This window comes from Theobroma cacao, chromosome 5, assembly GCF_000208745.1.
Source record: "Theobroma cacao cultivar B97-61/B2 chromosome 5, Criollo_cocoa_genome_V2, whole genome shotgun sequence".
In the NCBI taxonomy this organism is placed as follows: Eukaryota; Viridiplantae; Streptophyta; class Magnoliopsida; order Malvales; family Malvaceae; genus Theobroma; species Theobroma cacao.
The window spans coordinates 29,141,223-29,156,203 of NC_030854.1; the positions used below are offsets into that span (position 1 = coordinate 29,141,223).

At 33.1% G+C, this 14,981-nt stretch overlaps 3 protein-coding genes across 3 annotated transcripts; 1 reads left to right on the forward strand and 2 right to left on the reverse strand.

Moving 5' to 3' along the window:
• On the reverse strand, positions 655-1,866 carry LOC18599161 (dirigent protein 22). The gene has a single exon (XM_018120502.1). The coding sequence runs from the start codon at positions 1,515-1,517 to the stop codon at positions 927-929; it is 591 nt and encodes a 196-aa protein (XP_017975991.1). The 5' UTR covers positions 1,518-1,866; the 3' UTR covers positions 655-926.
• LOC18599163 (60S ribosomal protein L21-1) lies at positions 4,729-6,266 on the forward strand. Its single transcript, XM_007029007.2, has 2 exons — positions 4,729-5,087; positions 5,816-6,266. Exons 1-2 carry the CDS (start codon positions 4,851-4,853, stop codon positions 6,071-6,073), a joined length of 495 nt encoding a protein of 164 aa, XP_007029069.1. The 5' UTR covers positions 4,729-4,850; the 3' UTR covers positions 6,074-6,266.
• LOC18599169 (defensin-like protein 125) lies at positions 12,590-13,047 on the reverse strand. Its single transcript, XM_007029014.2, has 2 exons — positions 12,974-13,047; positions 12,590-12,848 (listed from the first exon to the last, which is right to left on the reverse strand). Exons 1-2 carry the CDS (start codon positions 13,023-13,025, stop codon positions 12,652-12,654), a joined length of 249 nt encoding a protein of 82 aa, XP_007029076.1. The 5' UTR covers positions 13,026-13,047; the 3' UTR covers positions 12,590-12,651.

Here is a 14,981-nt window from a genome sequence, read left to right on the forward strand (position 1 = left end):
TTTTTTTTTTGTAGTGTATGTAAAATGGCTTCGTTTGTTATAGAAACATTTCCACTTGTCCAGTATTTTCAATTTTCCTTTGGAAACCAAAGAAGATAAAGAATAGTAATGGTAACGAATGGATCAACTTGGACCCCACCACCATGATTAATATATATATATACACACATAGGTCTGGACCACATTAAGCCAATCAGAGGTAAATGTCATAACGTTTTTTGGAAACTATGGTTTCAAAATTCAAATGCTCTTTCTTTACTCTTACCGGTCTCCGCAACTTACAGAGATTCGTAGCTTTAATTTCTATGATGATGGCCTTGGGCTTTCTCCCATCTCCCCAAAAGCGCACTACTAAGTTCAAAAAATATTCTTCTTTGGCAGCTTGGTCTAAAAAAAGAATGAATGATTTTGGCAGTCAATTTTCTGAAGAAAACATAAAATCAATATAGCATTGAGTGGACAGATTTGGTGGGGACACGAAAGCATGCTACAATTGGTTAATTTTTATGAGTTAACATCATTGAATCAATGTTTTTAAAATAAAAAGCATAATTTGATTTAGACATGTATATTAATTTTTAATAAATAATAAAATGCTCAACAAAATCCATAATACGTATCACCTTTTGGTAGATCGCAAGAAACCACAGATACATTAATTATTCAATCATTAATTAATTATAAGGTGAAATACTTGAACTTCTAGCACTGCTTAATGTATGACTCCATGAATCTTCTTGTCTTGGACATGGGATTTTAATGAAAATATCAATCAACATAAAGTGGCCCAAAGACACATAAGGATGGACGTTACCCAAGAAAACAAGAAGAGAATAAAGAAACATAAGCCACAAAAACCAAAGGAATATAAGCCACAAAAACCAAAGCAACATAAGCCACAAAAACTAGAGGCATCGATGATCATATCAATAATGGAAGACATAGACGTTGTACTCCACCACAGTATCCCCGGTTTTAGTATCAAATGTGTGAGTCTTTGCCTGAGCATAGCCACGGGAAAACCGGAAAAGCCCGCTACCACCAACAATCGGCATCTCCCTCACGGTCGAGAAGACGGTGTTTCGCCCTAGAAGACTAAGCGAGCTACCGTTGTACTTGCCTTCCGTTAAAGCAAAGTTCATTACCATTAACAAACCAAATTCATCTTGGGCTGCAGACGCGTAAATTCCTTGCCCTTTTCCCACGAGCTTGGAGTTGCGCTCAGGTGCAACCGTCAAAGGGTCATCGGCAATCACCACAGCTCCGAAACCAGTTGCGGATTTGTTTGTTATGGCTGCGCTGGCTACTCGAACGGCCGAGGGCTTTCGTCCACTGACTATGTCATGGAAGTAGAAGTGAAGGTGGCTGAGTTTCTCTTGCTTGAGTCCTAGTTTGGCTGGGGATAAGATGTTTGAGAAGCCATTAGATTTTGTAGAGGCAAGAGTAGTCGAGAAGAAGAGCAGAGTAAACAGAAAGAGGGAGGTGGAGGAGAGCAGCTCTGAGAGGGTTTTAGCCATGTTAAAATTGTACACAGTTTTCCGGATTTTGAAGGATACGAAATATATAAAGAACTAAGATGGGTGACTGCCAATATTTTGTAACGAAACAAAACGTGGGTTTGGTAACATAACTCAGTTAATAGAGTAAAGTCGCATGGAATATGGGTTATTTCGGAAGAAAATTTCAAGCAGGCGAGTCAAAGTTAGGCCGGTGGGCTGCCTTTTTATGTCATGCCTTCCGCTTGAAAATATATATGTCGCCGAAGACAACAACTCCTTTCTCTTGAGCCAACACAGAAACCATTTACCGTTGTAAATAAATGAATCATCATAAATGAAGCCAGTTCAGACACAGCAATAATCAACTAAAAAAAGATTGGGCTTTTGTATTTTCCCAAATATGAAAATAGAGCTGTGTAAAAAAAAGAAACCATGCAGCAATCAGCATGTTTCTATGCTATTTATATAGCAGCACATTACTGAATATGTATGTATTTCGATATAGTCTATCTTAAATTAATCTCCTTTTCTACTTTCCGGTGGAGCTCAGAAATTTAAAATCGTCCTTTCCTGACTCAATTGTTAAGAGGAAATTAGCCTAAAGTAGACAAAAAGTACTTCAATTTTGTTCACAACTCCTTCCATTGCCCCACGTGAACAAGTTTGAATGAAGAACCTATTTTCTGCCGTTCGAAATTAATCTCTTAATCTCTGTTTTCTTGGGATGTGTGGGCTGTCAAATGAACAGGTCAATAAAGTACTTGACGCACTCCTACTAAAATTAAGCAAATAATTTTCCACCACAAAATGCAGAAGCTAATACGATAATTCCTTACCACCAAGGGAGGAAATCAATGTCCAAGCAGTGTGAACCACGCAAAGGCAATATATATATATATTCCAAGAGATTTCCTTCTCTTGTATTGCTTTTGTTCGATTTCTAATTTTCTATCTCAAGATTAATTACTCTCCAAAATCATGCCATGATGACAAAATTGATGTCATCTCCAAGTATTCCATAAGAATGTGAGCTTTAAAGTCAAATTTGTCACTCAACTATGGTTTAATATTGAATTTTATCATTATATTTCAATTTTATTAGTTTTTATCATTAGAATTTTGTTGATTTTGAGTAAAAAGTAAAAGAATTGAATTATTTCATGTAACAAATTTTCATAAATTCATTATTTTTATTCAAAAATCAATAAATTATGGTTAATTTTAATAAAATTAAGATATATTGACAAAATTCTACATCAATCTATAATATAATAATAAATTTGACCATAATCTTTAAGAATATGGACTCGGTTCTGGAAAATTCATAGAGGGCCAAAATGAAAAAGGAATATCTACCGTTTCCAAGTTAAAGTGACCTACCGACAGAAGGTTACCCTGTGAAAAGAGGACAGAATTGCAAAGGAAGGGCAGCTGCTTTCAATGGTCTAAAGATGGCCTGTTAGTCTGTCTCGTCAGGCATTTAAGACTCTTATGCTATTAAAAAAAAAATGCACGGCAAGGTCCACCACGTTTAAAAATTGTTGAAATCTGGTGTTTTGAATGAGACATGGAATCAAGTTTGCTTTCTCATTTAAGATTATATCTAACTATGTACATCTAAGTATTATTGATTTAATAATTTTTAAATTTAAATTATGTGACCATTGAAAGTTTAAATTTAAATTATTAATAGTGGTTGAATTATATTTTTATATAAATTTTAATAATCATATTCACATTTAATATAAAATAAAGTATCATAATATACATATATCAATTGATACGAAGTTCAAATTCAAAATATTAACGATTAGCAATAAATACTCATTGTAAAAGGAAAATCCAATCAATTCTAATCCAATCAAAACATTCTAAAACAAAGGTCCTGATAGGGTATGTGATGTGCACTTTCTATATTGGGTGAACAAGTGTGGTTGATTCATTCAACAATAACCTCATACATGTTCAAAAATCTAGCAAAATGCGGTCCTTAATTACTTCTTAGTCCTTACCAACTCTGTATCTAGCAAGCTTCATGGTGCAGGGTTGTTTACAAAATCTCAACTCGCTTAAGAATATGATCCTTTTGGCATCATGTTAGGGAGATTGCAAGTCTGTTATTGAATTTTGATTCCAACAATCGCCTATGATTACAAAAGCAAGTTAAATTCTTTTATTTTGTTTAGTTTCCTCTTCAGACAGAAACGAAAATTTAATTGAGATGAGAAGTTGGAGTTCTATATTTTAACTCGACCCCATTTTTTGTCAACTTATTGTCACATGGTTAATGTGTAAAAAATAAAAACTTATAAGATCTTAAAAATAATCATTAAAAAATTTTTAGTGATTAATTAAATAAAAAAATAAAATATTTTACTTTTCTCTCCAAAAACTCTTTTGCTTTCTTTTCTTGTTCTTATGAAATCTTAAAACAGAAAATTGAGAAATTAGTAAGGAGATTTCGGATTTAAATTGAAAAAGATCGAGGAAATCGTTTACCCATATGAGTATGTACAATTTTGGATATTTGTTGAAAGAGATTGTGCTAATCCTGAATATTTTATCAATTTAAATTGCAAGCAATCAAATAATGTGAGTCAATCATCAATAAATGGTTTACTAGACACAAATAATTTAAAAATTAACGACAAAAATGATGTGTGCGTTTCAATCATCAATCAAACCCGGACATGTTTGATCTTTCTTCTCAAGAAAACGAATGCAAAAACTTGGATGCAGGGGAACAAAATGCAAAAAAAAAAAAAAAACAATATTTGATACCTGAAAATTAGAACTCTCAGCAATTAAAGCGTAACTCTATTGAAATCGATCATACTTGATAGATCCAGATTTTAGTTTCTGAAAATTCAATGCTTTTGCTTCAAAGTAAAGAAATTTCAAAGACAAAAGTGAAAATATTTTATTTTTATTTAATTAATTATTAAAATATTTTTAATATTTATATTTAAGACAGTTTTTATTTTTATTTGTTAACGTGACGTGGCGTTTGTTGGTGAGTTAACAGTGTATAGAAGTTGCATAGAAGATAAATTGTTTTTTTCATAATTACATTATTTTAACAAAATATTCAAAGATGTGCTATGAACCGGGCCTCGTTTAGCCCTTGAACCAACTCGGGCTTGCATCCCAAAGTCCAAACAGGTCCAAAAAGTAGACGGCCGAAACCAAAGCCCAAACCCTAAACCCGAAAAAGCTGAAAAACCAAAAGAAAAAAAAAACCTAGCGCAGGAAAGAAGCGGCTATAAAAGGATCATTTTAGGGTTTTGCTCCTCCACAACGCCACTCTCTTCTTCCTGGGAGCTCGAGAGAGGGAAAACCTGAGAGTGAAAAATGCCTGCCGGTCACGGTCTCCGCGCTCGGACAAGGGATTTGTTCGCCAGACCCTTCAGAAAGAAGGGTTACATTCCCCTGTCGACTTACCTTAGGACTTACAAGATCGGCGACTACGTAGACATCAAGGTAAACGGCGCCGTTCACAAGGGTATGCCCCACAAGTTCTACCATGGCCGCACCGGTCGTGTCTGGAACGTCACCAAGCGCGCCATCGGCGTTGAAGTCAACAAGCAGGTACAATTAAAATGGGCTTTTATTTTTTTTTCTTTTTCTAGGTTTTTGTTTTGTTGGGGCTTTGGTTTATGATGTTTATTTATGGGTTTTCTGTTACATTTTCTTGATGTATTATTTTAATTTGTATTTGGGCTTTGATCTGTGTTGCTTTGAATCTGTCTTTGGTTTCATGTTTCCGAATGTTGATTATTGACATGAGGTTTTTTGTTACAAAATAGATTTCTTTGAAAATAGTATATAGGTTCTGCTTTTGTTAATCCGATTTGGTTTGTTTCTTAACTTATAGCATTCTGTTTGAATTTCGATTCTGATATGTCGTGTTCTACTGTTTTAAGGTTAGATTGGCTTGCTTACATGATAAGTAATATGAACACATTAGCCTGTCATAGAGCATTAGTATAGCATTTTCTTTAGTTTTCATGACATGTTGGGGCTGCATTCTTGCCAAAAGAAATCTAAATTCACTATTTGGGATGAGCTTAAATTTCATATGTCAATAAGATGACTTACAATTTTACATCTTCATCATGATTGGATGGGCTGTAATGTTCCAATATTTCAGGTTGTGGTCCTGTTAGTCTTTTGATTCTTTTTACTCTTGATATTGGGGTTTTTCCAATGTTCTTGCCGGTCTGATCTTTTAACCTTGTGCCTTACCCGCATGTAGTCTACATGCTTCATATATTGGAGAATGAAAATTTGAGCACTTATATGTTTGTGGATTTCAGGTGGGTAACAGGATTATCAGGAAGAGGATCCACGTGCGAGTGGAGCATGTTCAGCCTTCAAGGTGCACTGAGGAATTCAAGCTCAGGAAGGTGAAGAATGATCAACTCAAGGCAGAGGCTAAGGCAAAGGGTGAGGTCATTAGCACAAAGAGGCAGCCAGAGGGTCCTAAACCTGGTTTCATGGTGGAGGGTGCTACATTGGAAACTGTTACTCCCATCCCATATGATGTTGTTAATGATCTCAAGGGTGGATACTAGATCTACTCTTTTTTTGTGGTCTTGCTGTTTTGGTTTATTTTTGTCCAACATAAGCGAACTGGATTAGTTATTTGGATGTGCTGTTTTCTTTGTAGTTTTTTTTAAAGAGATACTGCTCCTACTGAGATTTTAATTTTATCACTCATTTTAGAGACAATGGATGCCTTTAAATGCAAAGTGTTATATTTGTTCATGCATTGCCTTTTATTTCCAAAACTTGGCCAAAATTCTCTGTGAGAATGTTCAACCTTCCTCCAGGTTGGAGGTTTCTTTTCCTAATTTAACTGTGTTGTGTTTATTTAACAACTATGGGTCTGCTTAGTGGCTGTTTCCTCTCTTAGGAGGATAAGGTCTCAGTTTGAAATTATCAAAGAATATGGAATAAATCTATATTAGATTCTAGTTCCTATATTGCTCTGGGTATTTTGTCCAATTAAAACAAGCAGAATTTTATATTTAAAAGCTTGAGTGTAAGAATTTTGGTCGTCCAAGGTTTCGGCAGTTCTCTTTATCTACACTGCTCTTGGCATTGGAAACTAATTTGTTTATTTCATATTGATATACAAGCTTACCATCCTGAACATAAGACTCACTAGCTATTAGGGTGATAATTTCCCCCTTTTAGTTGCTGTGAAGTACGAGGTCTACTAACAAGTTCTTTGAGGATTGAAGTGAAGGCTAAAAACTTAAATAGTAAATAAGCACTTAAAATTAAGTATTGATAGAACCAGTAAAATATCGATTCCAATTGCTCCAATTTTCAGAGAATTTACCCAATGCATCAGCTTTTGGGCAATTTTTAGCTGTCCCTTCCTATCGCCAAATTCCACTAACTATTCTAAAGGATATATAGCAAATTGGCAGAGTGATGTTTGCGTATAGAAATAAGAAAAGTAAGCACGAGTTATAAAATTCATTTTGCTATTCATATCATAATATTCAGTGTGTTTGGGTTTCAGAATTGATTCTTGATGTGATGGGGATGGGGTTGCTGACAATGCATCTTGTGAGTTAATCGGAAATTGCCAAATGAAGAAGTAACGTAAATGAACAGCTCTTGAACCTAGCTGAAAAGTTTGAAGGTTGCTGTGTTATGCCAAACGGCAGTTTTGAGAAGTACTTACAAAGTAAAGAATATGTGCTCAAAGCAAGAAGCTTGTCACAAGTACTACAGAAAGTGACTTGGGGTAGAACGACACAATTTATTCCTTCTTTGAATGAACACTTTCAGTAATGATTAGTATGCTATTTTTTAAGTTAATCTTGACCATCTTTATTTGAAGAATCTTTGCCGGTATATATAGCAAGCTACTGCCCTTAAGGTCTCCCAAATTCTTACAGAGCAAATCTTGGAGTCTGGGCCACCAGGAAGATTAAAGATGAGGATATCCTGGATGTTCTTCTCTCTTTTGCTCCTGCTTCTTGCCTCAGGTTGTCTCTTCGTTACAACCTTACAAACTAATTATATCTTTTATTTTGCTTGTCTTCCATCTCTCTCTCTCTCTACCTCTGAAGGCACTTCTGCTTATGTGTTGCACATGATGAATACTTGAGCTAAATCTTATTGATTGATTGCAAATTAGTTTTCCAAAAAGAAAGGTTAACCAAACAAGAAATACATCCAGGATCAGGCAATAAAATGTTTTAGTGACTGGATTTATACACATGTGACAACATCTTGCTTTTTTATCAAGAAATCATTAGGAAGACTCATTTTTCTGTGATTTCTTGGTTGTCTATCTCACGTTAGCTGCTACTTGCTTACAGGGACCTCAAACTGATAATGCTAAGTATTTTGTTTCTTTACTTTTTTCTCCTTTCTCGTCTCAACAGCTGAGTTTGGCCCCTCCTTGGCTACACGCGGGGTGTATGCGGCGAGGATCCCTGAGCATACATGTCACAAGGTTATTGGGACAAGCATATGTGAGTTGCAGAAATGCATCCAGGAATGTTCCAAGGAACCAGCTGGTGCGGGAGATTGCAGAGACAACATTTGTTATTGCTCATACTACTGTAAGGATCCCCCAATGTGATTCATTTTATTTCTGCTTTTGGCCTTCGTTGTTTTGAGCTTGTGCTAGAAACTAGAAATTGAGAGAGATGGAGTCATTTACAGATTAAAGAGATTCAGGATATATTACCTACTGTTTTCAGTTCTTTCCATGTTTTATGACATACACGTATCGATATTTGAGCTGCCCTGTGCATCATCACGCCACAAATATTTGCACATGGTTAGAATAGTATCATGCCTAAATGCAAAATGAAGGAATATAAGAAAACAAAACGAGAAGCACAAGACGATAGGTGTGAGAGAACTTGAACCATTTTCGGAAAAAAGATTTGTACAAAGTATTTGCTCTTATATATGATTGGCTCAATTAATAAATTGGTTTATCTTCATCGTAATGGGTATTGGATTCAAATAATACGTATAATTTTTTATTTATATTAATTTCGAATCTTATAAAATACGATATATCTTGTCTTGATTTTTGAAAATAAATAATTTATTTATTTTTTATTTTTAATTATGAAAAACATAATATATCAATTTTTTTAAAGATTTGAATGCTATGAGAAAATGTATCGTATATAGAAAGAGTGTGACAAACTTTTTCAGCACAAGTGTATAAGAAGTGTGACGATTGAGGCCACCAATGAAGTTGCTCTTATACTTGTTTGCCACTAAGTGGTGAATTCATGTGTCATTCAACTTTGTAAGCATTTCAAGAAGAGGCATCTTCTACTTTTATGCTTAACAGTGGAGGTGAAGCCATGATCCTATGGACTCACTCAATAAAAGAACTACTAGTCTTCCAATAAGCTTGACTGGAATTATAATTTTTCTTTTAAAAAAATTACAGTCTCCTTCCGTCTTACTTATTTTTGTAAAAAGAAAATTGACTTTAATATATTTATGGTAAAATTTTTGCAATTTTTTTTATAAAATTGATGTATCATGATTTTTCATGTCCAAAAATAAGAAAATTATGAGAATTAGATGTTTAAAAAAATATAATTTTGAAACATCTAAGAAATTAAAAAAAGAAAGAATGAGAGGGAGAGAGAATAACTTTTGAAGCACAATAAGGAAGTACATATGTATCATTATACTTTTAAATAGAGTTACTTTTGTGAACAGGACTCATTCATTAAAGATGCGAGTCAAAAAGTCCATTGTTAAGCCTAATCGACCAAAAGTCCCGCAGCTCGCATGTTCAAAATTGGTCGTTTCGACAAAGGAAATATATATATATATATATATATATATTATTATATTTTTGAACTGAAAAAACTGCCTGATTCAAGGCTCAGGGTTATATCCATTACACAAGACCAGCTGTAGGTTTTTTCTTTTTTAAAAGAAGAAGAAATAACTTTTTTAAGATTAAGACATCAATTGACAGACAAAAGAACAAGTGAAGCAACAAAGTATATGATGCTACCAAGATTTTATGAATTTAAAGGTAAAGCTAATACTTTTGCTACATCATAACATGACCACGGTAGATTCAGTGATCGCTGTACCTGCAGGGCTAACAACATTACTGCCTTTCAAGAATTTGAGTCTCATGTGTGGCAAGTTCCAGGATCAAAAGAACCATTGCTGGCAATGGACAATTCTAGCTAATTTGTGCCAAAACAACGACTGTAATTAATATTCATCAATTTTTACTTACATATCGTGTGCATTTAGATTGATTTCAATTACTTTTTCTCATAAACATTTAACATTTTGGACAAATAATTTACTCATATAGTGTACTATTTAAGAGAGAGAAGATATAACGGAGAGTAAATACATAGTAAACGCTTTGAAGTATTAATGTTTAGTATGTTATCGAATATTTAATTTAATGATAAATATATATATATTATGATAAAAAAAGAATTTAAATCTATTTTTATATATAAAATAGTCTTTATTAATGGAATGACGAGGGAAGGAATCAACTTGGCCTCAAATCAAGGAATTAGTGGAAAACATGAATAAAGATACGAAAATTTTTGGTCAAGATAGGAATTCCTTGATTCTGTGGACAGAATATGTCCTGTGCACTTCTACCCTATTAATACCATCCCCGAGCTAGTACCCAATTCATTCTTCCATAAACCAGTTTAATCTCTTGGATTTGAGAGGTCTTTCTTACAAATGTCCAAGCTCTCCAACTGCAACAATATTTTCTTTGCCATACTCCTTATTGTCTCTGGTTGGTTAATTTATTATTCATCAAAGTTTCTATTTTCACCTTTTATAAGCTCTTCCACTGTGATTATTGTCTAAGTCTCATGACTTGTTTATTTTTTTATGCCATTAATCGATGCAGTTGCCTTGGCGATGCGTCAAGTCCATGGGCAAGAAATCTGCCATGGCCAAATTCCTGGTACTGGTTCTTGCGATGCTGGAACTTGCAGCAACCAATGTGCTCAATCCTTCCAAGGCAGTGTTGGAACTTGCACTCAAACTTTCATCAACCGTTTCACTTGTCAATGTTCCTGGTCTTGCAGCTAGCGATCAATAATTTTGCTCGTGTAATTAATTTCTCTAGTTTATGTAACAAAAATAGCTTTAACTTTGAATTAATAAAATTTTAGTATAATGCTGAAGAAGTTGTTAATTTCGCTGTTGACATCGACACGTGCTTCATCTAACCTCATATCATATAAATAACCAGAAACAAAAAAAAAATAATCACGACAAACACAAAGATAACATTCTAGTCCAGGGGCAGATGATGTTTGGGAAAATGATGGTGAAGAATCAAAGGACAATTTGCAGTTTTTAATCTTAATGGGAATCTTGTAATTCGAGCAACAATAAGTTTTCATTTACTATTGTAATAATTTTTTATCAAATTAACAATTAGTCTATATACTTTCTCAAAACGATAGATTTAATCTTTATATAATAATTTACAAAAATTAAATCAATGTATTAAAATTTTTTTGTTATGTTTATTGATATAATATGTGATTTTATGGACGTGACATTAACTTCTAAATCTCTTTCATAATTGAATAATAATTACTACATATTCATAAAAAAAAGTGAAATTTCTAAACTCACAGCATCACATTGCAGTATAGTAATGATTGTGATTAAGGTAATTATTTGTTCAAAATCCCGTTTAAGTGGCTGTGACCATCCCTCACCATAAAATTGTATTCCTATGATAAATTGGGTTCTTTTCAAAAATACTCTTCATACGTAAGGTGTTTTTGAAAATAGCTCTCTTTATAATTTTAATTATTTTTAATCAAAAGAGATTAATTTTGAATAAAATTACTCATAATGAAATCGACTCATATGTTTAGGACAACGTCTCAAACCGATTCATATGTTTAGGACAGCGTCTCAAACCGACTCATATCCTTTAAGTTTTCCTCACCAAACTATTCATCTCTAGAGTATTTCTTGTAAAAAAAAAAAAACTTTTAAGCATTTTGAGTATTTTGGAGTGATTTTTGATACATAAAAAAAAATCTTTGAACGTTTTGAGCAATTTTAAGCATTTTAAAATAGTTTTTTATATATGAAAATAAACCTTTGAGCATTCTTTGCCAAATAAGTATATTCGTTGATTATGTTGTTAAATGAAATATAATGTATTGTTTGAAATTGTTGACTTTATTAAATAGAAATTAGTAGTTTTGGTAGTTTCTAAGTATTGCGTAATCAGCTTTTGGGCATCACGTGACTAGTTTTTAGGTATTGCGTTATTATTTTTTAAGTATTGTTTGATTGATTTTTAAATATTATGTGACTAGTTGATATGACATTGCGTGACTTAGGTATTGCTTAAAAATCAGTCACATAATGCCTAAAAATCAAAGACACGATGATTAAGTCACGTAATACTTAAAAATTAGTCTCACAATATCTAAAATCAGTAACATAATGCCTAAAAATCAGTAATACAATACTTAATAACTAATTGATTTGCCTGCTCATAGCCAGGTTTAAGTTACCAAAGTCATACAATATTCTAATATATAAATATATCTAATCAATTTCAATCTTTCAACTTCAAGATTCTATAAATAAACCAATAAACCAAAGAACCTAAAACACATATCTTAATGTCATATTTGCTTTTTAAGATAGAGAAAAAGAGTTAGATGGCGAGATAGACAATATTTGGTAAGAGAAAGAAATCGAGATTTAATTTGAAAATTTTTGTTTGAATGGATAGATAAAGAAAACCAAAACTATTTTAATTTATCTGAAATTATTTAAAGGGCGTTATTGTCAAGTCATGTCAAAATTGATTAAAAATAATTAAAATTATAATGAAAGCTATTTTTAAATTTGACTTATGATGAGAGTTATTTTTCACAATTTCCTAATAACAAATTTCCTGACTAAAACAGGATTTGCAGAGACTAACGTAAGTTTATGCAGTTCCTGTTTTCATAATAGGTTCAATGGGTTATTGCTCTTTTTAGCCATAATCAATTGGTTAAGGAACTATTGTGATTGAAACAACTATGGAAGGTAAAAGGAACATAAAATGTTTAAAATAATTATTCAAATGTGGGTAGAACTAGATATACCACCATATCCTTAGCAAGTCTCAGCGCTTGCCGCAAGGCCAAGAACACTGACAAGAATAAAGGTTTTCAAAATCTTGAACACAAAGCCCTGTGCCACCATGTTTCGAGGCGCACTTGTCTTTGCAACTTTGGGGGTCGCATTGTCCACCCCCAGGGGCTGGAAGAACATCATGGCACACCTCTTGTCCTTGTACTGCTCCACACATCATCAATGTGACTGCAACATTATCAAAAGGAACAACAGGGGAAAATGGAGTGATGATGAGAACAGCCAATTATCCCAATAATTGAAAAATATATAAGAAAACAACATGTTTTATGAGGAGTACAGACAAAACATACCTAAGATAAAAGAGAAGCGAACCATGACAATGTTGCAAGGAAGCTTAGCCATCTTAATTTCACAATCAGTAGCTCCACAGTAATATTAGAGAAGGGATGGAAAGGGGTTTTATAAGGTGAAGGGCCTCTAAGAATACCAGGACAACTAATGACAAATCAGGTCCCACGGCATAAAATCTTATTAATTTGATCTCATTATATATCTAAAAGTCCGCTTGCCTTTTTTTCCCCAGCAAATTAGGGAAATGGAAAATGTAAATGCAAAGAGGAATTTCATGTATGATTCCGTTTCTCCATAAATTCAATCACATATCTTCTTGATTGATTTCATTCCTTTTTTGCTTAATTTACCTTATCACCTTGCCTCTATTGTATTGATTCTATGTTAATTAAATATCATCTTAAGGTTTGTGGTGGGCTCATACTTTATTATTATTTTTTTAAACAGCGGTGGCCTTATACTTGTTCCTGCTATTATTAGTCAAATGAAATTATAGATATTCTTAAAAAGGTATTTCAATTGTCAGAATTTAAATTTCATATTTTGTAAATCTTGGATTAAAATCTTGAGAACGTAGATGGAATTTATTTATAAAATGAGACAGGATTAAGTCCTTTGGTGTAACTAAAAAGTTCTAGTAGTGGAATCACCATATGTTTTCAAAAAGAAGAAAAGAGAGAAACATTACAGGTGAAAGGATTTGTTAGTTCATGGAAGTTTATTTTTTGCCCAAGGATTGGTCTACTACTTTTTCAAAATTAAAATTCGGTTAATTTAATTAACAGAGGAAAAATTGTAATCAAAGAAAATTGATTTAATCAATTTAATGCACATTCAAAATTATATATTAAGAAAAACTTTAACTGTAATTCCATTTTCCATCAAAGCATATCGTAGCACAAGAAGTGAATAACTATTGTCGAGAATTTATTGGAAAACTTTTCGCTCCATGGAACTGCAAAATGAAAATTGAAGTTTAATTTCACTGATAATCTTAGACAAAATTACAACACTGCTATAAAAACGAGCTCAAATGAAACCAATTTTGTCCCAAGAAACAGACATTAATGATAGACCCTACTATCACACGAGGCACAACATTCATCACAGCTCCAAAGTGCACCAGCCGGGAATCGAATCGGGATCTGTACCGTGGCATGATACTATTGTACCACTAGGCCACTGGTGCTTCTTGGTCAAACCCTTTCAACCTTTTCCAAGTGGACATAACAATGAGTAAAGTACTTAATCTAAAACTAATTAAAATTAGATTAAATGCTTAATTTTTGTTGGTATATTCCCTTGAGCCAATTAGATTGGTCAAGGAATATATATTGTCATTTAATGTATATTTAATCGTATAACTATATTTGATAGATGTTTTTTTTCATGTTAGTGCAATAATAAGGAGTTATTAATTATTAATTGGATGAAGCCCGTGGAACATAAAAGCTCTGTAAGAGAATTGTAAAGTTGTTACAATTATGATATCATTATACATCAAAGTCATGTTCCTAAAATTGTTCCTGGTAATTGTATTATCAAGACAGGATATTGACAATGCTCAAAGACTGGTATATGTTAAGCCTCTTTACTTGGGAAGTAAGCAATTGATCTTATAGATTGAAGTATACGGGATACTTAAGAATAACATGTAGGTACTTGTTAAAGAACAAGTTCACTAAACATGACTTGTTATGAGAACTCCATTTGGTATTTTACTAAAGTGTCTATGAAATATGTTCTCACGTGATAGTCGTGCAACTAGTCCTCAGACTCGAGATACCAGGTCATCTTGTATAGGAAATGATATACTTTGATTTCATCTCGACAAGTCTGAAGGTGACCAAATGCCTAAATAGAGTGTTTTTGGGTATGCCATGAAACATGCGAATATGAATAAGTAGTCAAGAGAGGATTCATTACCTCAAGTGATATGAAAGGATGTATCTCACTTGTTTTTAATTCTTGATTAACTTGTATAAAGTCTTTGGCCAAAGCATGATA